The 25,192-nt window shown below is 37.3% G+C and overlaps 1 protein-coding gene across 4 annotated transcripts in view; it reads left to right on the top strand.

Annotated features, from left to right (window-relative positions):
* LOC118268412 (tachykinin-like peptides receptor 86C) overlaps positions 1-25,192 on the top strand; it is a 99,258-nt gene that overhangs the window by 47,029 nt on the left and 27,037 nt on the right. For all 4 annotated transcript variants that reach the window (XM_050706616.1, XM_050706617.1, XM_050706614.1 and 1 more), the window contains exons 5-7: positions 5,124-5,225; positions 11,927-12,061; positions 15,561-15,638. In XM_050706616.1, coding sequence (XP_050562573.1) covers positions 5,124-5,225; positions 11,927-12,061; positions 15,561-15,638 — 315 coding nt within the window. The remainder of the gene's footprint in view (positions 1-5,123; positions 5,226-11,926; positions 12,062-15,560; positions 15,639-25,192) is intronic.

Below are 25,192 nucleotides of genomic sequence, written 5' to 3' on the forward strand. Positions count from 1 at the left end.
ATGTCGGTACACGCGTTGAAATATTATTATTGAAATAAGCTGAACAGCGCGCGGCGTTTCTTTGATGTGCGTCGTATTAACCGGTTTTTATTGCTCTAAACCGGTTAATCCGAAAAAACCTTTATGAAAATACTGTTCCAAATACCGGTTTAAAAAAACCGGTTTCGCGAACGAAACCCAATGTAAAGGTTTTGCGTACAAGTACATAATAACGGTTTGAAAATTTAACCGGTATCCGAGCCTTGATTGCAGTTATGCACGTATTAAGCGATAACCCGCATTGGAAGCTATTAAAACCTTCACAAAATTCAACTAAATACTTCACATAAAACAACTCATGTTCAATCCACATAACTCATCTTGACTCCTAGTTCATAAATACTTGCTTGTTCAAGTTTATCTCCAAGATTCAGCTTGAGCGACTCTTATTTCAAACTTAAACGTGCAAGTTTGCGTTAAGTAAACCAGGACTGCACATTTTGAACGCTGTATTCAGTAAATCGTAAGTATTTTGTTTGAGTTTCTCTCTTTAGAGTTTTGCTTAGATAATCAGAAGTTGTAGGTTTTTGATAATTATTGAAGAAGAACTTGGTTTTCTCTTTAATGGTAAGCATCCACAGGTTCACATGGTACGCATCGCACGCATCAGACGAATCGCATCAAACGGATTGACTGCATCCACGACAAGTATCGTTAGTGTTCGGATTACCCACGCTAGTATTAGCAATGGGATTGCCGATGCCATTTTCACTTGGATTTTTGACATCGTTCCGTATGACGTCATCGATGTGCATCGCATGTAGGCATTGCTGATGAGCTGTCTGTACGATGCGGATCCGTGGACGCAGTTGTATGAGTTTATACACAAGACAAACTAAAATCCGTTGTGTGCGATGCGTCCGATGCGTACGATATGCGGGCCTGTGGACGCTTACCTTTAAGCTACATTTTTAATTAATATAGCGTCTAAATTATAAAATACTTTAAGAAGAAAAAAAGTGTCTAATATTTAAAATTCATCTACCAAACGAACATTAATAAATTATGAGACATCCCTATGGAAGATAATATATAAGTTTTATTAAAATTAACATGTCATACCAAAATAAGACAAGAGAAGCCTCGTATAAATATGACGAAATCTAAATTAGACTCGCGCCCTGTACATACACAAAACTCTAATTTAACGCGAATTATTAGACATTTAATTATAATATATCTTCGACCAACCACTTCGGGGATTTAAAGGCATAATTTTGTACCAAATATAAAAAAAAAATCCTTTGTACAAAAATGTACTATCAAAATACAAAAGGGTTTTGTCAAATCCAATTAACAGGTTCAGAGATTAGCCTCTTCAAACAAACAAACAAATAACTCTTCAGCTTTATTACATTGCTTTAGAGAATGAAACAATATTATTACAATTGTAATTCGTATATTTAGACCAACAAAGACATAAAGAAATGATTTATGAAGTGAAATAATGAGACGTTAGATTAGCATATTTTTAATAGGACGACCTCCCTTACCGCTGCAATTCCTGTAAGCCTGGATCTACAGTACATACAACCATGAAAACATCGGGACACTCAAGTACGGCGCGTCACAGGAACATAAATGGTACTGAATCCCGCAATGAAATAATCAAAAGATATTATTAGAGGAGATAAAAAAGAAAACATTTAATATCATTAAAACATTAATGCCACGCCGTTTCTATCAAATCTGATTGTATTATCTATCACTAATGGTAGGATCATTAGAGTCTATTATGGATTAAGTAAGGCATAATCAAACCAAATGAAAAAACAATAAGGCTCATTTTTTCTTACAAATTATTCCTTTGTAAAATCTATTATCTTTACTACAAGTGATTAAGAAGAAATTGTGTGAATTAAAATAAATTATAGTACCAAAAAAATATCATAGAATTTACATTGCTTTTGTCAAATGAAAAGTGAGCAAACCGACCGTAATACCTAGATTTTTGGAAGGCTTTTTGAGCATACAATAAAGGCCTCTTCAGTGACTGGTTCTTGGGCACGTATGTCGACCAAATTGGCGACGAATTCACAAAGATTCAAATTAAAAGTACCCAGAATCGGAAAGTACCTACCTATGCACGTGACTAATGAATGTGGAAGAAGCGAAAAAGGCATAGTGAAATAAGTAAACTTCTGCATACTATAGGTATATTTGACTTTTCTTCTCTAATCTTTTAGAAAAAGGCTAAAGAAGAAGAAGATCCAAGACACTTATTCATGTTTCTGGGACACGCCGAACTTCATTGTTCCGGTGTTTTCTAGGTTGTATCTGTAGATCTTAGCATACAGGAGTTGCAATGATTATGGGAGGGCTTGTCCCATAAAAACACCACACAATTTTCTCAGGTCAATTCACATCACATCAACAGCCTGTAAGTGGCCACTACTGAGCAAAGGCCTCTTCTCACGGAGAAGGATTGAGCATTAATCACCACGCTTACTCAATGCGGGTTGGTGATTTCAAACTCATAATTAAAAATTATAAGCCCAGGTTCCCTGACGATGTCTTTAGTTAGATATTTTATTTTGTAGGTATATTCATTTTATTAGGTTTATGAGGACTTAAGTTAGACTAGTTCTCATGTCGATCGACTAACAACAAGTAACGACTGTCATTAATCTTCGTATGATTTCTGGTATCGACATTCTCTTCGATGTGTGAACAAAATACCAGAAACTTCCAAACTCCTGTGGAAAATCGACTAAAGTTAGCCCTCACTGGCATTTCCCTATTTTGTAGGTAATATGCGGTACCTTTTTTATGGGATATGAGGTAATCGAGGCGGTCATCTAACCTATAAAATAAAAAAGTAAATAAGGACAGCTAGTCTACGGTCGGCCACTCCATTTTTTTTTCATATTGGATAATATGTGCCTTTAGCAGCCTTGGCGTTTACCGTAACCGTAACTGTTCCGTAAGCTTGTGGTAAGCAAAGATAAATATTATTTTTTGTTAAATATACCATTTTAATTCAACATTTACACAGAATCAGACATTTCAGAGCACTTTTGTCTGTTTGTTCATGAATAAGTTTCATTTATAGTTCTACATAAGTTAGTTTCATAGAAAAACTTTCATTTAAAACCTTTGTAGATTACATAGAGAGACATTCCAGGCATTTCATAATTTAATTTAATAAAACTTTACTGGGAAATGCATGCAATCATGCATGAAATAAACATACATTTATTTGAAGAAAGAGGAAAGATAAACCGTTGACTATTATACAAGAGACCGAGAATACAGGTACACAATTAAATTAAATTAGAAGTGCGTCGCAGTGCAAAAGGCGAGTACATACTCAGCTTAATGCCGAGGCCTGGACACGAAGGCTTTAATCCGTGACGCTGCTTTTGAATACCAGCCCGTATGATACAATGTGACTTCAATAAATATATTATCCTGTGACGCTGTTCGGACAATAATCAAGTAATTATTTGCTTTTCATATTATTTTAACACCGTCAACAATCATAAACCAATTAAACATTAAACAATCCATCTGTAATCAGATAAATATTTGCATTAATTCATTGTTTATTCCAAAATGAAGACCACAAGCTTAATGACAGGTTTTCGGTAATCATTTAAGCCTTATAATAGCCAGGGAAAACTGAATTTCTGCAACAGAAATGTACCGTGAGGTAATGCGATGTTCATGTTTTGCTAATGCGATCGGATTAGTCAGTTGATGGAACTATTCCGTGTACATGAGAAGACACAATGGGGGTAGTTTGTAGGTATCATTTCCATAACGTTTGGTAAATAAATATTATAGAGTAACTTACTTAAAATTGTATTACTTAGGATCAGCCAGTATTTTGTACTACTAAGCAGATGCCCAATGCTTTGCTAGGATGCATTACGGACTAAGTAAAAGTGGCCAAGGTTACTCTTTAGTACATCAGCTACATGCTAATAAAAGTCCCGTCAAAACAGGTCCAGCTATTTTAGAGAAGAGCCATTCAGACAGAAAAATCAACGTCGCATCCAGCGATGCGTCCCTAATAACAAATTGCTTACGTCATTTGAAGGATGCATACATTCGTCAAATGACGTTACATGGAAACTACCCGTTATTGATCTAATTGAAATAATCTATTTGACTTTGCTATTGAAATAAGGTTGAGAATTGTGTATCCAATATATTCAAGCATGAATATGAATCGTCTAGACATTGGTTGCTGTAGACTACAGATCTATTATTACATTGTATCTATGTTAACAGGTAATGAGGTTCTCAGACGACTGTAGGTATTTATTACTAAGAGTTGATACAAAGAGCTTTGTAATGAGCTCTGCGAGGAAACAATACGACGTGTAGATAATTATGTTAGAGATATATTGTTCTGTTGTAGGTTAGTTAACGATTGTGTTTACCATTTGTATAGGTTTGTTATGTTTGGTATCTAGTGTGTTTATAATATACGCAAGTACCTATATGTGTTGGCTGTATGGATAGATTTATATATTAAATTTATGTTGTTTGATGTTTTGTGTAATTATACTACACCAGCCAGTGTCCCGGGAAAATTCGGACCGCCTTAAACATTTATCTTTGCCTTTTAAATCTTCCCTGAACCTACACAAATAATTCAAGACCAAAACCTACCAAATCGGTCCAGCAATTCTCGAGTTTTTCACATATTGATAAATAGATAGATTACTATCGTAAAAGTTAATTATTATATTATCGGCTCACGTAACTGTTTGACTTGAAACTAGTCGAGTTTCTTGTCAATCAGTTACGTGAGTAAGCCGATAACATAATAAATAATTTAGTATGTCTCACTAAAGTTATAATAAAATCATCGTAAAAGTCGTTCGTCGTTTAAAATCACCTACCTCTGCCTAACATATGTAGTGGAAACTGAGTGTAGATAATTATAATGTCTCCTACAATCCTAACTAATGTTAAAAGATGTGACTACTTAACCGGCCAACAGAGATAAATTGGACAACGTTTCAAGACAATTTTAGGCACCAAAGCGACGGGAAAATGTCGAAATAATAATATATGTTCTTGGTACCCATTTTCTATGTTTCCATTTCACTAATTTAATGTTATTGTTCCAGTGATTGGGTGTTTGGTGTACGCTATTGTCAACTGAGCAATTTCATTGCAAACGTGACGGTCGCCGCCAGCGTGTTTACTCTCACCGGGATATCGTTTGACAGGTATTACTGTTTTCCTTTTTTATTATATTGTTTAATCTCGAAAATATATTGCCCCTAATTTCAGGAAGAATTCGGTTCTCTATTTGTACGTTACCTTAGTCTTCCGAGAATCTAAGTATAGGTGTGTGGAGATAAAATACGAGGATATTTTTAGGTACATTCTTATTGTTCGAAGGCTGTTTGGTAGATAATTGTCCTTTAGCATTTATGGCGCCAAGGCAACATAGAGAGAGAGGCAGATAAATATATGGTGATTACTTATTTTTTACAAATTGTCGAACATTTTTATTTAGTTATCCCAAGTGATGGCTATAAATCACTATTTCAATTTATTGATATACAATACACATAACTCACCTAGATTAAACGATTTTACTTAACGTTGTACGTATTAAAGAAAAATACACGTTATTTCACCCACACAAAATCTCTTTTACCTCAAATTCTTTTCATTTTGTAAATAATTTAAGGATCTCATTGGATTCGAAGTATATGGTAGGTACATTTTTCCTGGGAAACCCATTTACTGTACCATCGTCATTTATCAGAGTAGGTATAAAGTACGGGGGCTAAAGAGGATTACCCTCGAAATACTCAAAGTTCGTCCCTTAAGGAATTTGTTTCGTCTTTCGCTATAAACCTTTTTATAGCTAACGCCTAAACAGAGAAAGCAATGTTTTGTAAAAAAATATGATGATGAAATCCTACAAAAAAATGTAGAAAAAATGTGTTTTCCGTTTTAGAAAAGTAGTCCTTTTTTCATGGACATTGGACACTAAGTGCCTAATTCTGTTCAGGAAAAAGGCCTTGGAAAGAAAAAAAAAGTCTAATAAAATATGATTCAATAAATATTTTATATTATTTTGTAAAAATTAGCATCACAAATGATGTTGTAAGTGAGTCGGATAACCATTTTTATCACTTATTAAAAGCTTACGCATTTTAAAACAATTTTTGTACTAAAAACTGAATTGATGGTCGTAATAGGAGTATCACCTGGTCGTAATAGGATTCTCTCATGGCGCTAGAATAAATTTGAGAAGTGTGGGTGTTAACAATCATAAACCATTTATTTTAAGCAAGTAAAGTAAAGGTTAATGACCGTTTACCGCCGCATAACCAATCGTTCACCATCTTTGTTTAATATTACCTAAATTGAAATCCGAAACAAAAGCTAAATAAAACTCATCTTTGCTACAAAGAAAACGATCCGAATTTAGAATCCACCTTTTTTAAATCAATCAGCCAGGAATTCATAACGCATCGAGACATTCTGATTGGTTCAAGGCTTTGTCCAATCAAAACGCCAATGAATTTTTGCCTGTCTAGTCCGCAATATTGGAAAAGTTGAAAATTCGAAATCAATTTTAGAATGTGGGAAAGTACCACGATTGATACCTTTCATTGTTTGCCAATTGTTCATTTTTCAAGGTCAACTTATACTAAGACAATAACCCCTTTCTCTACAAAAAGGTTTACATGAATCTACATTAGATAGAATAAAAAAAAGAAAATAAATTTATAGAATAAGACATTAACGATGAGACAAAAGCATTAGCTCATCATCAATCAAGTTCTATTCAAACTTTTGGATGATATAATCACATATGGATTAAATATCATTTTCTAAACTTTTACATCGCACTTTTACAAAAATGTGAAGATTTTTTTCAGCTCCATAAATAATATATTTCTTATTCGACTTCGTAGTTCAAAATTAATATTCATACACAAGTAATATTCGATCATAAATCACCCTAAAAGTTCTAGTCTAACCAAATCTACATGTGCTATGCAAAAATAAATTGTCCACTTATCGTGGCCCGTTAGTAGCAATATTTTATTCGTATAATAGGGTCAAGCGTCTATTCTGGAGTGGTCATAGGTTCTACTTCAATCCTGAGTTATGTGACATTAAAGTGGCTACACTTGTGATAAGCTGGGAATTTATTTTGTGGTCTCTAAACAGCTGGGGCTTCGTAAAAATGTGTTAAAGAAGTTGTAAAAACTTTTTAGGAGCTTTTACTTTGTTATTTCAGAAAGGTACTTATCACCTTTTTATTTTCTATATCGTTGGGTCTTTTGAGCTGGAAATAACTGGCTGCCGCGCAACGAGTAGCGGGTTCGATTCTCACACGGACTTACTCTTTGTGTTATGTGTGACGATCACATACATTGTTGTTTCCAGTCTGAGTATTATGTGTATGTGATGTTACATGACACGACACAGGAGAAAATTATAGCATGAGGCAAAGCTTTTTCTAAAAAACAAAGTTAAAGGAATCACAAAACATTACGACGATATTAGTCAAACATTCGCAACTAGAACTAATCGATTAAGACAATCCAATGTATTAAAGTTACATAGTAAAAAAGTACTGATTATTATCTTAAACTCATATCAAAGTCAAAGTCAAAATTATTTACTTCCAATAGACCGGGAAGGCACTTTTGAACGTCAAAGCAAATATTACAATATAAAGAAAACAAAATGTCTGTCTTTCGGTCGGTCCTCCAGTGAAGCTATTTGCCCGTTTCAAAGTGTTTCCTATGAAGAAGAACGAGCAAGAAACTCCATATCACAATACTTACCAAACTCCACAGTATTTCTCAGAATTTCAAACCAAAATACTAAATAGTTTTCCAGACCCAAAAATAAAAATCTCTTTTGGAAATAAAAATTCTCCGGTCAATTGCCTCGAGCGACAGAACTCAATGCTATATGAGCCCTTATTTGCACACACGTGAATGTTGCTGACTTAGAAAATGTCGTACGTCGCCAAAGTGTGCGAGGTCGGGAGTTTCAATTTTTGCTGAGATTTTCTTTAGGAAAATTGGTGAGTTTGTTTATGTGTGTGAGGGATATCTTGATAAATACTATTGCCAGTTTATTGACTAAACCAAGAAAACTTTAAACAAGTTTTATTAATTACAAACTAGCTTTTGCCAGTATGACACAGACAGACAGGTACCTGTGACTCCACTGATGGATCAACAACCCTTAAATTTGTACGCACCAGCAACGCACTTGTACCGCGTCTGGTGTTTCATGTGTCAATGGGCGGCTCTGATCGCTTACCATCGGGTGACCATTCTGCTCGTTTGCCCATTATTCTATAAAAAAGGTATTAAGCGTAATATATTGGCACAAAATATTAAGCGGTTTGTAATTGTAATTAAAATCAGATTGACATTCATTTAACTATACACCATATTGTCATTTATGTATGAGCCAGTTTCTATGCATTGTTACATGCATAATTTGACCCTAATATAAATTGAGTCACTTCAATTCACTTCCCGATAAAAACATTGGAACACAATTGTATTAGAAAATGATAATTATTTTCTAAAACAAAAGGTTACATTTTATTTTCTTTAAATGTGAAACTTATGCCGTCATATTTTTATTAAAAACGTAGCAAATTCCCGGTACACTATTGTGAAACTCAAAATAATAACCTTTTACTCGGTTCGCGTGTCGCGCATGGAATTTGTGAAGAAAAATATATTGCTTTTTTATTTATTTATTACTATGAAGGTAGGGAATAGTTTGCTATTATTGCATTTCTCAAAGAAGTCTGTTTGAGAAAATGTAGCCTTGGTATGAGTTTGCTTTACGTTGAACGAAAACGTTGTCGAACGTCATTGGTTGATACATTCGCGCCGGCCAATCAGAGTAACGCACACACTCTCATTTCATTTTCGTTCAATATTAAGCAAACTCGTACTATTACCCTTAGTATTAAGCGCTCTGGTTTCAATCTCGTTAAACGTAAAACAAATTCGTACTAATCCCTATGCATTATACAGAATGGAAAGGTACAGAATTTTTATTTGATGTTCACATTCGCTACTACATTGGTCCACACGTAGTATAATGTGCTGATTTCAGTCACGATTTGTGCTTGGAATACTAAATAGTTGTTTTTGAAGCTCGAAATAAATTTTGCTTGACATTGGCTGACTTCGAAATATGGTAATGTTTTGTAACTGGGCCAGGTTGGGAAAACGTCTTGACATTGATTATCAAAGTCATATAATTGCTAGTCAACTAGCTTACTGCCTATGCTATTCCCAGCGTGAAGAGGACTGTAACAAATTGTACACTTAAATTACAGAAATCACACTATCTATTGTTGAAAATAGTACAAACATTCGTCAGCTGGTTTACAGTTTATCCCGCTCATAAAGCGAAACAGACAAACATGCATATTCTGTACGGATTTCGGTTAAATTAGTATTGTTACTTAAAGATTAGTCTTTAAGTGTGGGAGAGCTATTTTTCCGCACGAATGAGCTGGCTCGACCGGAGTGGTAAAACTCACAGAAAACCGACGTGAAACAACGCTTGAGTTGCGTGAGTGAGGCTACCGGAGACTCAATTACCCCCCATGCCAATCTTCAATTCCCCAACAATCCTTAAATTCCTAACTCCCAAAATTGCTTACCATCGGGTGTTCCGACTGCTCGTTTACCAGCTTATTTCATAAAAAATAACAAAAATCATTGTATTTTTTGCACAACTTAGAGATTAAAAACGAGACACATTATTTTCTGTCGTGGTTACCAATTACGTTTCCAGACACTAAATTAAAAATACTTCAGACTTGGCGGCTTAAGAATTGTTAAAGAGAAAAATTACTATATTCTTTGTTGTAAGTACTTAATTTCTAATCCTTTCATCATAGTAATATTTCATTTAATAATTTTAATCTTTTAAAATGAGCTTCATGAATTAAGTGCCGTATCTTATTTATTTTACTAAAGATTTAGAATTCAAACAATGAATGTCATGAATTTATCATTTCATTATAGTGTTGAAATAGAAAGGACTGAATAAATTGCCGAGATTTGTTACATTTTAACTAAAATGTAGTTAAAATTTTATAGAAAAATATGAAATAAGTTGTAAAAAATTATAAATAATCTAGATAGCTTGCATTAGGGTAATATTCTTATTATTAAAAAATATTTTTTTCATTAATTATGTCCTTAATTGAGTTGTTGGTTACTAGCATGAATTTTGTTTAAGCTGGTTTGGTTTTGTTGATTTTTATTTTGACATTTATTTTAATTTTAATATTTAAATTGCAATATTTTTTTTGACATTTTTATATGTTTTATATTATTATTTTGTTTTCTTTTATTACGTAGAGTATGATGTTTATTTTTTTCATGCTAAAATTATGTTATTAATGTATGTAGTTATTCACCTATGGATATGATATCTAAATTGTCATTATGATCATATTCAGTTCAACATGAGTATGTTAAGTAAGTAATATAATATAGAACTTGAAGATTGTCTGGTTGTAAGCGACATTTTTATTTATTATTTATTGTAAACAATTAGCAGTTCTGTTCAATGGACAGCATTGTGAAACCAGCAATTTTATGTGGGTTGATAAAAACAGAATTTTATTCCAAAATATTAAATATTGTGTTTTTGCAGCGATACCCGATACATACATAAGCGTATCAGATGCCGTTCACAATACTTTAAAATTCTCTTTGTAAACATATTTCATTTCAAAATATATTGATACGAAAATGTATGTTTATGTATTCTTTTTGTAGTTCTGTTAAAAAATAGAGCTGGGTTTGTTTTAAAAAAACGAAAAATTAAGGAAACGTTGACGTAACTTTGCAATACTTAGGTATTCATGGCCTAAAACCACAAGATCGGGACTAAGCTATCCTACGATATAATTATGTTACATTATCTATTTATTTATTAATTTTTAGCCATAATCGTCTCACTGCAGAGCAAAGGCTTTCCTGCTCTCTTTCCACTCTTCTCTGTGCAGAACTTTCTGTGGCCAATACTTATCGTAGGTGTCAAGTTCGTCCCGCCATCTCCTTCTGGGCCTGCCGCGACGTTTGTTGACGTTGGGTGGACTCCACTCAGTAGAAAGTTTTGTCCACCACTGGTCCGACATGCGGCAGACGTGACCAGCCCAGTTCCATTTTTAACTTGCGGCTTTTGACCAACGTCAGCGATTTGAGTTATATTATGTAATACGAAACGATATGTTATATAACAATATATAATTTCTTCTAGACGTACTTATTGATGTTTAATCTAGCTCAAAAGAAAATATATGTTAGTCTATTAAATCCGTCTGCTGTATTTTATGTCGGAGATATTTCTAAGAAGTAATCGTCTATAGGAATTCAGTTAGAAATGTTCCATCGTAATAAGTCTAGAGGCTGGAAATGAGGTTTAGATTACAAGGATTTATTGCTTTACGATAAAAGACGGATCTTAGTTTATCCAATTTTAATTTTGACTTAGATTTTTTTGGTGTACATTTATTTTTGGTTATTTTATCAATATTAGAGTACCGTACTTGGAATGTTTTATTTGTACAAATATTTGAAAGATTCTGCAAATAGTTCAAACAATTTGGGATTTAAAATTATTCAACATTTCAGACTTAAATTATTTTGTGTATTTTTGATAACAATTTGATTATAACAATATAAATATGAGAGATTGTATAACAAATATAATCTCGTGAACGGGAAGTACCTCGCGGCTCAAACAACCATTAGCTCCATACAGGTACAGGCCCAGTAGGGCTGATGTCCGTTACGGATCTGCGGAAGACCTAATGGGATGCCGGAGCTCCGGCTCGTACTGTACCTGTTTTGTTTTCTTAATTTCTTTTTACTAATAACGTTTTCTCTTTGTTTAGATACCAAGCCATCGTGCGGCCGATGCGACCACGGATGTCAAAGACGTGCTCCCTCGTCATGATAGCTTGCATCTGGATCAGTGGCATGCTGCTCGCGATACCCTGCTTATTGTACTCAACCACGAAAGAATATAGGTAAGATATACTAACAACATCTTTCACTAAACAGATCAGTTTGTGTCAAGGTTAAATAAACTAAGTCCTACAAAATTGTGTGTTCTATGTGATATGGTATAGGTGAACCTGTTGCACACAATTCGGGTTACATGAGTAGTGGTGACCTTGAAGTTTGAGGCGCCCGTTTCTAATGAGATAAATCTACCAACAGCAAGTACCAATGTGACATTTTCCGAGTAGTATGTAGTTTCTAAGATCATTAAGATACCACAGATAAACTGTGAAAGTAAGCATCGTGCCGTGGCCACTTATAGGCTGTTGATGTGGGTACAATTCCAGATTTTATACTATTATTGAAAAATATTAAAAAAAATATGTCGCATACCAAATGGTTTTCTACAAAATATACTCAATTTTTCTTAGACAACTTATTTTACTATGAAAACTAAAGGCGTTTATAGTGAAAAAATGACATATCATTACATACATATTTACATTATTAACGAATACTAACAATTTAACATAACCTCAAAGTCATAGTTTTTTAGAGCAGAAAATACCAAGAAACCCATAATTTTATTTACATTACTTTTTATATAAAAGTTCCATGAAAAATAAATTATGTATAATAATTTGAGCTCTATATAAACATAGACATCTGCTATTGACTTGTACCTTAGTATCTTCAAAGTGGTTCACATTTAACAAAGTAACTTCTGCTAAATCCAAATATTATATTTACCAAACACAAATAAAGGGATAAGTTCAATATTAGGGTAATGTGACATTTTGTAATAGAGATGTTACGTCTTTTTAACTCCGAAGGGGTAGGCAGAGGTGAACTTTACGGTATAGGAATTATAAGCTGAGATTTCCTCACCGTTTGTCTGTAGTATCGAAATAATCTTAGAAAGTACATATAACTCGGACAAGCTCACATTGGTACTTGCTGCAGGTAGTAGGTTTTGAACCCCATAGTCTCGTGAATGAGAAGCAGGCGTCTTAAACTTCCGAGCCACCCCAACATCTTTAGATAAAAAGTTCTGAAAGTCTATTAAAGGAAGTCATGCTTTTTGCATCGAAGAATCGGTCAGCTCGACCAAAGTGATACCACGGCCTCACAAAGAACCGATGCAACAACGCTTGCGTTGTTTCGTTTTGAGAGTGATTACCGAAGGCCAAATTACCGTTATTCCCAATCCCCGATTACCCAATAACAGTTGAATTCCTCACCCCCAAAAGGCCGGCAACGCACTTGTAACGCCTCTGGTGTTTCGGGGTGCCCATGCGCAGCGGCGATTGCTTACCATCAGGCTGCTGCATCTACGCGTTTACCAGCTTATACCATAAAAAACTAAATAAAAAGAAACACGATTTTCCTGTTAAATTAAAGAAATAGTTACATTTTGCACTGTAGCCACATCAATTCTCTTCCAAGAAATGAAAAATACCATCCAACCCTGAAACAAATACCTAAGCTTTTTGTTCGAATTCAGCTCTTGAACAAAACCTATTCTAGTCTATTCACCGTTTTTTAAAGTTGGCTTTCTGTCACGTTCGAGTCAGCACGTTTGTTGTCCCGTACTTTTTTGTTCGTAGCACGTCGTCGCTAGCACATCCATAATGCCTACTACGAAAAAATATTCGTGTTCGAAAAAGAGTTTCGAAAATGCACGCGGTGAGAAAAAAGGAAGGCTATGTTAAAGCAATAAAATTTTAAGTTAACACATTCAGTAAATAGAAAGACCTCGCAAATAACATCACACTAATATTATAAATGTGTTTGTTGGGATGTTTGGTTGTTTGTTCGTCAATCACGCTGAAACTACTGAACGGATTTTAATGAAATTTGGTATATAGACAGGGTATGAGCTGACTTAGGTGATTGGATACTTTTTAACCTACAGGAAAGCGGGCGAAGCCGCTGGCAGAATATGTCAAAAGATAAATTGAAACACCACTATATATTTTTCATATCAACGTACCATTGAATTCCATCTTTGAAATAAATAGATATTTAAGCCATTAAGCTCCAAACGGTGATTATGGTAGTTTGTAATTTAACTCCATAGCGTAAGGTTCAATTTACACTCTCATTCAATTAGGAATTCAATACACGGCTGTTAATACGATTGGTCTGCAATAACAATGTGAGCGGAGAGCATTGTTTGGGTTTTCGGGTAAAAATCCAATTTAAAATATTGTATTTAAATTATAATAGAGTGGTTGGATTCAATAAAAAGCCTTATAATAATAAGACTATGGCTTTTAATCTAATAATCGTAAGTGTTTTATAAATGAGTTCAGTAATTTTAAATTAACTAAAGATTTTCTATGATATCCACATTTGCAACGGTTTATTTTAAACTAAAAGATAATTTTCCCCGATAAAAAAATTGGGTAATTTTATATTTCAAATAAAAACATATCTGTTATTAATGAATAAACGTACCAAAAATAATAAAACACAAAATCAGAGATTATGCCATTATAACAATGAAACCGCAATAAATTTTATGACCTGAGATTGAAATGAGAGTGTTTAAGTAAAGATAGTTTAATTGACACCTAAATTAATTATAAAAAGAATGTTAAATTGTCAATAAAAGTTTTCGCATTAAAAATATACGTCTAACCATATAATTGAGTACCTAGTATTGACTAGTTACGCTAAATAAAAATGTAATAAAACTTCTTAATGGCTTTCGAATATGTTTTATTTTTCATTTAATTTGTTTTAGCGGTGATCAAACTTTTAAAAAAAGTTAAAAGTGAATATATTTTTTATTAAACGCTGAGATTCTTTTTATTTTTTGTAAATTAAATGAGTACCTGCATTACGTGTGTTAAATTTAACAAAAAAAGCGGTATACAGATAGTATATTAAAGTCATTGCTCATTAGAACCAACCGGCGCCCGACCAGCACCGCCTCAACACGTTGTCGACAGGTGGTCAACTAGTAAACGTCGCGCAGTCAACGAGTGGACATCGCTTGGTTCACGAATTTTCGAGTATAGTCTTTTGTTTTTTGTTCAGCTTTGCGTGAATCATTCAGGCAGCACGCGATTCACGGATGTTCCATTCGCGGCCCGTGAGCGATAAGCGTGCGAGCAGCGAGTTGTCAACGAGTGGGCAACTCGTCGTTACACGTGGCGAACGAAACAATTGTCAGTTGATGTAATGAGCGCGTATACATAGAAGTTCATATAAAGAATACTAACGGCTCTGGGCGGCACTGGTCAATTCGTCAAAACATGAAAGAAACACGTATAAAAACATCTTTATCCCAATGGGACAATATAAATACCATGGGCCACGATAGCGGATTTGCCCTTAACAGCTTTCTGTTGGCAGTCAAAGGCTTAAACGAATTAACACATTTATATATAAGTAAGGACTTTTTCCGACCTTTTTAATTCCTGCAACATCGTACCTAACAGTATGTAGCATAATTACTAAACCGACGACTGAAATAGGGAGAATTTAATTACAAAGTCGGATTTTCTCATTTCCCAGGTCAAAGGGTACCCTCAAAACTGCATGCCTGCTCTCCTGGCCTGACGGATTACCTGACGTGTCGTATATGGATTTTGTGTGAGTATTCTGTTGGTTTTACTTTTTACAATAGTGTGTTATGTATAATTAGGTACCTATTTTGTGTAAAAGTGGTCATAACTGTTTGAACAAATAGTGGAAATAATGAAAGGCAATCAGGTAGGTTTTTAGCTTTACTGGATATTTGTTCGTAAAATTTAAAACGTCTGTGGCGATGATAATTGCACATTTCAGTCATTAAAAAGCAATTTTAATAAAAAAAGGACAATAATTTTATTATTAAACATCTATATTTCAATACGTGTTACAGTTTCAAGACTAAGAATATTCTGGAAATATAATAAAAACAATATAAAGAAAACCCCATACTATTCAGAGTTCAAAGGAAAATGTTAGTTTCCCAATTATTCTGTCAAGCCAAAGACATAACCTCTCTCCATAACCCGTTTGTCGACAAAGTTTGACGTTTCCTGGATCTTCGACCTTCCGTATGAAGTTCAAGGACTTTCATAGTGTTATGATGGATTGTAACTTGGGAGTTGGTTATTAGAAATATACCATACATATTTTGTTTTGAAAATATCTTCATTTTTTTGGAAAAAGGCTTGGGGTACTAGATTAGTCGGGGAGGCTATTGTTTCTTATTAGGTTGCAAGTAACGATTTATTGCTATAGTTATTATTTAGTGCGATTATAATCTTAGGGAATTATTTATTATTAATAATTATTTATTCCATTTCCATACAGATTACATTTTAATATACTAAGACCCACAGAACCGTTGTAATGGTATGACTGTGGGGTCGCTGAGTCTCTATGTTAATATGTTAAACATTTCTACAAAGTAATATGTTGAGAAAAGTACGTACGTAGATTTTGGCTTCCCAATAGTTACAGTACGATTACAATAGTAATTATCTTTAACTATTACGTTATCGGCTTACTTTCATAACTGTTTGACGAGGAACTAGACTAGATTTAAGCCATGCTAAAGGCTCATATTCATAAGCAGTATTTCGCGAAACACGAAGTGGCAACGAAAGTTATCATAAAAATAATAATTTAATATTACTCGCTCCGGTCAACACAGACGTGTACCCGCGCCGTTTTAGAAAAAAGGCAAATTTTATAAAATATTTGTTTATCCGGTCTTTCACCTACATTTTTATTTGCATATTTTAGCAAAAGTATAGCTTATTTTGACATGTTTTTGCCTAAATACTAAGTTTTGAGCAATGATAATAATAAATAAAAATAATGACAGAAGAAGCCAAAAATCTTTTTGATAAATATATTATATTATACATGTGAAATATCAATGTTGACGCGAGCAAGACGACGTTACGCACACCCACCATCCCCGGACTCGTCGCTCAGCTCCGCCTCGCCGTCACCGGAACCCAACCACGAAGAACTTCCGGTGACAGTAGTTGCGTCGAGCTCGAGCGACGAATATTTCTCCCCACCGACGTCGCCGCCACCTGTACGTCGGCCGAGGAGAGGCCGGCCACCGACGGGCTTGGGAGCCAGGGGTCAACAGACCCCGGGACGGGTCCCCGCTACCGGTGGTTGTGCGCGGCGCATGAAATGGTCTCAAACAATAAATGAGAACGTCATGCGCGCGTACTACGGTGCTACAGAGGGAGGAACTAACCTCACTGCGTACCGTGAAAGGATGCTGTCGATGTTTCAGGTACTCGAGCCATCCGTCAACGTCTCGGCTCAACGACTCTCGGATCAGGTGCGGGTCATCCAACGCAATCGTAGATTGGACGAGGCTGCACTTGATCGGCTACGCTCAGAAGCACTGCGCAACCGTGTCGTCCCCGCCCCACCACAAGAGGTGGCACAAACACCTACAGTGTCACAAAATGTGACACCGACCACTCCTGCTGCTGGAGTAGAGGACGACAGGGTTGAACAAGTAAGTACTCAGTGCAATGAACGACTGAGGAGTGCTTTGGAGGATGCGATTCGTGAATATAGATTTGCTCCTTTAAAACCAAAACTGCCACGTTTGCCCATGTGTGGAAAAATAGGGCGCTAGTAAGCGCTCTGGATTCGCTACTTAAAACATATTTTGAAAGTAGCGAAAACCTCTATGATACACACTCGATCCTGTACTGTGGGGCGGTAGCAGCTTGTCGAGTGGCTAACGTCAGATTCTCGAATCTTGACGCAGCAGTCCGACCAAAACCAGCAGTACCAGCCTGGCAGTGCAGGATTGAGCGTCGTATCAGTGAGGCCAGGGTGCTTATCGGCAAACTATCCTGCTTCAGGGATGGCAATACTCGTCCTAGAGTGATGCGCTTTGTAAGACGTGCATTTGTGGGGACTGAAACCAGTCCTCATGAATACATGTCGCGTGTTACAGAGCGCATCGACTTCCTGAAGCAGAAAGTCTACGCATGGGCAAATCGTATCAGGCGGTACAAAAAACGAGTAGAGCGATATACTCAGAATCGCATGTTCCAAAGAGATCAGAGATGGGTATATAGAAATTGGGAACGATCCAACCAAGATGTGACTGATGGGCGGCGACCGGATGATGAAGCCACTAACACATTTTGGCGCAACATCTGGTCGGTGCCTGTTAGCCACACAGAGGATGACTGGATTTGTGATGTTGAGCGGAGGTGTGAAACTGTGCCAGAGATGGAGGAGGTGATAATCACCTCCTCTGATGTGAGCAGTGCAGCCTGTTCGGTCCCAAATTGGAAATCACCGGGGCCAGACGGGCTGCACAACTTCTGGCTCAAATGGTTCACCAGTTCACACGCTCGCTTAGCATCACAGTTCCAGGCAGCTTTAGAAGCTGGATCGTTGCCCCAATTTCTAACAACAGGCGTTACCCATCTGCTCCATAAATCAGGTAGTTCCACTGAACCCAAAAATTATAGACCAATTACATGTTTACCAACGGTCTATAAACTTCTTACATCTATTTTGAGAACAAAAATAACAAAACATATTGAAAAACATTCCATTATGTCTGTATCTCAAAATGGATGTAGGAAGGGGTCTCGTGGAACTAAGGAGCTACTCCTCATTGATATGGTTGTAAGCCAACAGGTTCGTCGGTCCCGAAAGAATTTGTCTACATGCTGGATAGATTATAAAAAGGCATATGACTCTGTGCCACATACATGGCTCATGAGGGTGCTGGAGTTGTATAAGATAGATGCAACTCTACGCGCCTTCTTGCAGTCATGTATGAGGCAATGGAGTACTGTGCTTTGCTATCCGGGATGTAGACAAATCCAAGGGAGTGAAGAACCTGTAAGGATAGTGCGAGGAATATTCCAGGGTGACAGTCTGAGCCCACTATGGTTCTGCTTGGCCTTGAATCCTCTCAGTACTTTATTGGAGGCTTCAGGGCTAGGCTATCCTTTGCGAAGAAGGGGTCTAGTCATATCCCACTTGCTTTACATGGATGACCTCAAGTTGTTTGCTCCAAATAATAAACAACTGATGGAACTACTGAAAATAACTGAAAAATTTAGTAGTTCCATCAGAATGGAATTTGGAGTAGATAAATGTGCTGTCATGCATGTGAAGCGAGGAGGGATTGTGGAATCTGAGGGTCTAGAACTCTCAGATTTCACAAAACTAAGAACGCTCTCCGCAAATGATACTTACAAGTACCTGGGTATGTCAGAGGGATTAGGCATTAATGGACCGGACATGAAACAATCGTTACGGGAACGCTTCTTTGGCCGCCTGAATAAAGTGCTGAAAAGTTCATTATCAGGCGGAAACAAGGTGCGAGCCTATAACGGTTGGGTCATGCCGGTCCTGATGTATTCTTTTGGTATACTCAAGTGGACTCAGACTGAACTTGACGCCCTGGATAGGCGAGTCCGAACACTGCTGACTGCAAATCGTATGCATCACCCTCGTTCATCGACCATGAGGTTGTACATCCCGCGGAAGTGTGGGGGTCGAGGCTTATTAAATGCTAAGACCCTTCATAACCGTGAGGTGTGCAACCTCAGGGAATATTTCCTGAAAGTAAACGAGGGTATGCATCGAGAAGTAGCAGCAGTGGACAATGGATTCACTCCACTATCTTTAGCAAAAGAGAACTGGCGCAAACCTGTGGTATTAAGCGTCAATGACCGCAAGGAGGTATGGCATAGCAAGGAGCTCCACGGACGCTTCTTCCGGGCCCTTCATGGACCCAGTGTAGATTTTCTGGCGTCCGTATCTTGGCTACGATTCAGTAATCTCTTTGGTGAAACTGAAGGATTTGTCTGTGCAATTATGGACGAAGTTATCCTTACGAATAACTACCGGAAATATATTATTAAGGATGGGACCGTTGACATATGTCGGGCATGTCATAGTCCTGGTGAATCCATAAGACATATAATTTCTGGTTGTGGTCGTTTGGCTAATGGTGAATATTTGCATAGACATAATCAGGTGGCCAAGATTATCCACCAGCAACTTGCTTTGCACTATCAACTTGTTGAGTTTGAGGTTCCATACTACAAGTATGTGCCCGATCCAGTTCTCGAAAACGGCCATATCACGTTGTACTGGGATCGATCTATCATCACTGACAGGACTATTGTAGCCAATAAACCTGATATAGTGGTGATAGATCGGCAAGCGCGCCGCGCGATGATAGTCGATATCACCATTCCTCATGACGAGAACCTCGTGAAAGCTGAAAAAGATAAACAAATAAAATATCTTGACTTGGCTCACGAGGTTGTCGACATGTGGAGTGTGGATTCGGCTATCATTGTGCCGATAGTCGTGTCGGCCAACGGATTAATACCCAACAGCCTCGACAATCACCTTAGGAGGCTGGGGTTGGGCGGATGGATCAAGGGCCTGATGCAGAAGGCAGTACTCCTCGAAACGGCACGTATTGTGAGGAGGTTTCTGTCTCTGGAGCCCTAACCACCGGTAGCTTGGACCATGTTCCCGCTACTGGTCGGCTCCTACTTTTATATTTTTAAATATTATTTTATATTGTATGTTTTAAATATTATTTAAAAATGTAAATTTAGAGAATTTTAAATAAATATGGAGAAATAATTCTCATTAGTACATGGGATGGAACGGAAATCTTTTATTTGATTAAGTTCTATCTAAACATTTAATAATCAGGAAGCTTATATAATCTTAACAACGACAAGGACTCCTACTAAGAAATCCTTGTCATAGTCCTAAAAGACAAAGCATTTACGTAATATCTTTCATTAATATATAAACACAGACATATACAATACAAAGATATTGTCTCCTACAATTTCAATAGTTTGCATAGTCAAATAGTTATTATATAATGAATGTTGAATACTGATGTATTAGATCTATTATGGTATGTTATTCAAGTTTATCCAAGTATGGAAGGATATCTATTGCTAAAGTACTGTTATCCGGAGCTGCGGACTACCCCGGAGCTGCGGACTACCTAGCGGGTTTACCGGGGCTCCGGCTCGAAAAGCAGGAGAAGGAACGGGGTGGTTTTTAGTCAGTAAGAGTCTGACACTCCCTCTCGCCTCACCCAAGGCGAGAAAAGTCATGGATGATTTTCCCCCTAAAAAAAAAAAAAAAAAAAGGGTACTGTTATGCCTTTCTGTACTGAAATCTTTGGGACTAGTGTGACGCAAGACTATCGGTTTGGTTTTAAGGATCGTAAGGACGACGGAGACAAGGGGTCTTGGATTTAATTGTTATTAGATTTTGTGATTTCTTAATTTAGAGAACAGTGAGTAAAGTTCCTTAAGAAAAGAAGGATCCTTCGACCAGGCGAGATATTCATGCTTGGCCGGCTTTCGAATTGTTGTACATTTGGGATTTTCTGTCTATGTTTATTTGCATGTAAACTTCATATGTGCGATGTAGGATTTATAACGTCATCCGTTGATTTGATCGTCGATCGTCTATAGTGATCGTCGCCACATTACTGTCACACGTTTAAAGTTGCCCTTTTTTTTCTTTTTGTCCTCTACTATACTTAACTGAAATATGACTGTAAGGGTAATATTACGTGCCGGAGGTTGTACGCGGGGATCGTGCGGTCCATGGCCCTCTACGGAGCCCCTGTGTGGGCGCCGAACCTGATGCGGCGGCCAGCCCGGGCGCTGCTCACGTCCCAGAGGGTCATGGCCATTCGAGTGATCCGCGGATATCGCACGATCTCCGGAGAGGCGGCTAACCTCCTTGCCGGACTCCCGCCGTGGGATTTGGAGGCGAAGGTGCTCGCGCGCGTCTTTAGTTTGCGCGCCGACGCGCGTCGCCGGGGCGAAACTCCACTGCCGCGCCAAATTAGTGCGTGGCGGGACGAGCTCCGGCGCGATCTCATGGCGGAATGGCAACAGCGACTGTCGCAACCGAGGGCTGGGCTCGCTGTCATTGCAGCGGTAAGTCCCCTCTTTGAGGAGTGGCTAGAGAGGCGCCACGGCGTCCTCACCTACCGCCTGACGCAGGTGCTTACCGGACATGGAAGCTTCGGTAGGTTCCTGTTTCTGATTGGGCGGGAGGAAACGCCCGGGTGTCATCACTGCAAAGACCGCCCGGAGGACACGGTGGAACATACGCTTGCGGTCTGCCCTGCGTGGGCTGAGCACCGCCGTATCCTCAGGGATGTGGTCGGCGACGGCGCCCTCTCGCGTCCGGCACTGATACAAGCCATGGTGCGGAGCGAGGGGGACTGGGATGCCGTCTCCTCCTTCTGCGAAGCAGTCATGCTAGCTAAGGAGGAGGCGGGGCGCGTGAGGAAATCTTCTCACATCCCAGCTGTCTCGAGAGACACTTTGAGCGTCGGCGATCGCGCGATTATCTCCGGCCACCGTAAGTGCGGGTCTGCGGACGACGAGCAAGGGTAGCTCGCCGCCCGACCAGAACCAGACCCGTGCGTGCGGCGCGTCGCGTTCTGCGCGCGCCTCAAAGAGCCATCAGACCACCACAGATGGGGCCCAGTAGGGCTGATGCCTAATCCGGAGCTGCGGACAACCTAGCGGGTTTACCGGGGCTCCGGCTCGACGGGCAGGAGTAGGAACGGGGTGGTTTTTAGTCAGTAAGAGTCTGACACTCCCTCTCGCCTCGCCCAAGGCGGGAGAAGTCATTGGATGATTTTCCACCCTAAAAAAAAAAAAAAAAAAAAAAGGGTAATATTACGTTTATACAACTCAAATCAGTTTTAACTTAATATTCCATTTACAAACAAATAGACATACAAACAAACATGATCAAACTTACTCCGAGATCTAAGAGACTAGATTAGAATATGTCAAACACAAACCGAAGGGTTATATAAATCAGTTGAACAAACAAAGAGCCTATAAACCAATGTTGAGCATTCTCATTCTAGGCCACACAAAGACTTACAACCCTTTTCACTATTACAATAACTGTTATGTAATAAATAAGCTTCTATTTTCTATTAAATAGATTGCGTGTTCGCTTGGAAGTGAGTTGTTGTATTGTCGTGATTAGCAAAATATACATTGTTTATTACATAAGGGAAATACATTAGGGAATTGCTAAGCTATGTGAATATGATTGGTGTAAGCTGCGTCACTGGTGGAAAAGTAGCTAAACCTAAAGGATCACCAACTGATCGAAGTGTAAATATATTCTAATTGAAATTATTACTATTCAGCTCACGTTATTCCCCTAAAGGGGATGGTTCGTGGCATATCCCCTATTTCCCTAGCATCTCACGATCGTGTAGTTTTTCACGCCAATTCTCATGGAGATGAGACCCTCATCATGCCATCAACTCCTACGTTTTACTTCCCACTCGAATTTCCCAAGGCGACTACATCACTTGGCTTCCTTAGTTCATGGAATAAATTAGAGTTAGTATAAAAATTTTACGTTGGTCAATTAAAATTTATGCATAGCTCAGTGGAAGTACTTACATTACAATTAACTTGTGTGCAGGACTTACCGCCGCCCGTACTTAAAGTTTTTAATGGAGACGTAACCCAGTCCTTAGCAATTGTTTTCCATACAAAATTGTTATTAAGGAATTGTATAAGTCATCATTAAATGTCTCTGAGTGCGGCAGTTAGAGATGCAAATCTGGTGTTTCAGTTATGTTCTGCAATTAATACATACCTATTTAAAGCGTATTAATAACGTAACGTATTTATAAAGTTGTAAACATAGACGAATCAATAAGATGCATCAACCACTTTCTATCGAAGGTAAATTTCATTTATTAGGAAGATACATGGGGCACTATTCCAGATTTTGTTTTTTTTATCTTTATTTATTTAGAAAATAAATCAACCCCATCTTACGGTGCAAATAGAAAATGGAATAACACTGTGTCCGATTCAGCGATACTAACAAAATCACACCAAAGTCTTGAAAGTCATATTTACATAGTAATTTGGTCTGTCACAATGTCAAAAGTTTAATAACCCCTATTGTTTAAGCCGTAAACACATGAGTGACTTTACTCCGTATCAATTTTGCTGCATGTCATTAGTTCACTAAAGTACAACAATGCCTTTTATTTATTGTGACAAGCATTTTACTCGTGAAAGGTGTTGGCCTCTTTATGAAATTCGATATCGTTGTACCTTTCAATACTAAGTATGTGTAGAATTCAACGTACTGTGAGTTGATTGTGACTTTTAATGAAAAAACGTTAATCACATTTCTGAGCATACGTAGCTAAGAGGTGTGATTTATTTTTATTTTTACTTAAAATATTTAAAATTTTAATCTAATACATGTTGCCCCACTACGATTTTCTCCTGTGTAGAAGGTGCGTTTACAAACGTACAAGTTTACATACATGACACCCAGACCCGAAACAACAATAATTTGTGGATCACACAAAGAGCTCCACGTGGCAATCGAATCTGCAACGTGTTACGTAGTAGTCGGTTGTCCACCACTGCACCACCAGTTACAGTTAAAGTTCTTCAGTCCTAAAGTATTTAAAATGATGGAAGTATTGATACGTCTAAATAACATTTCATTTCACATGATTTAAACCATTATTGTACAGTTCGTAAATGTATATGAGAATTGAAATTATCCAGTTCAGTATTTTTTCAGGTATTTCAATTGTAGGAACAGATATACGTATATTGTCGCCCCTATTACATTGTATATCTAACATGTCGAACTGAAATTACTGTAGAAAAACTACTCTTATCTAGAACTTTCGAACAACCCGTTGTGAACAGTTCCTGTCTCTAAAACTCCAGCCATAGATTACGTTGTTAATTAAAGGTCAAACAGACGTATCGATATAATGACTTTCAAAGTACCTCTGAATAGTTGAACTGAAATTGATGTTTTCCTCGAATTGGGACGAAGACTGGTATAGTTAGAATGGTTGCCCTTTCTCTCCAAAGGAGAAAACTAAGGTGTTCTTGGTAATATATTATGATTATTTAGTTAGTTATGTTATGAGTCATAATATGTAGGACGAGATGGGATTTAGATTATTAAGATTTAAGCTAGAATTCTGAAAAGGGAAACTATTTTGATAAGTCTATATCCTACTTGAACCAATAGCCTAATGTTGTATATAGACTTACGTAATTTAACATGTAATGTAACAAAATTTCCATAATTTGAACGCCTCTTTTTTGAGAGGGGAAAATCAT

This window comes from Spodoptera frugiperda, chromosome 29, assembly GCF_023101765.2.
Source record: "Spodoptera frugiperda isolate SF20-4 chromosome 29, AGI-APGP_CSIRO_Sfru_2.0, whole genome shotgun sequence".
Classification (NCBI taxonomy): Eukaryota; Metazoa; Arthropoda; class Insecta; order Lepidoptera; family Noctuidae; genus Spodoptera; species Spodoptera frugiperda.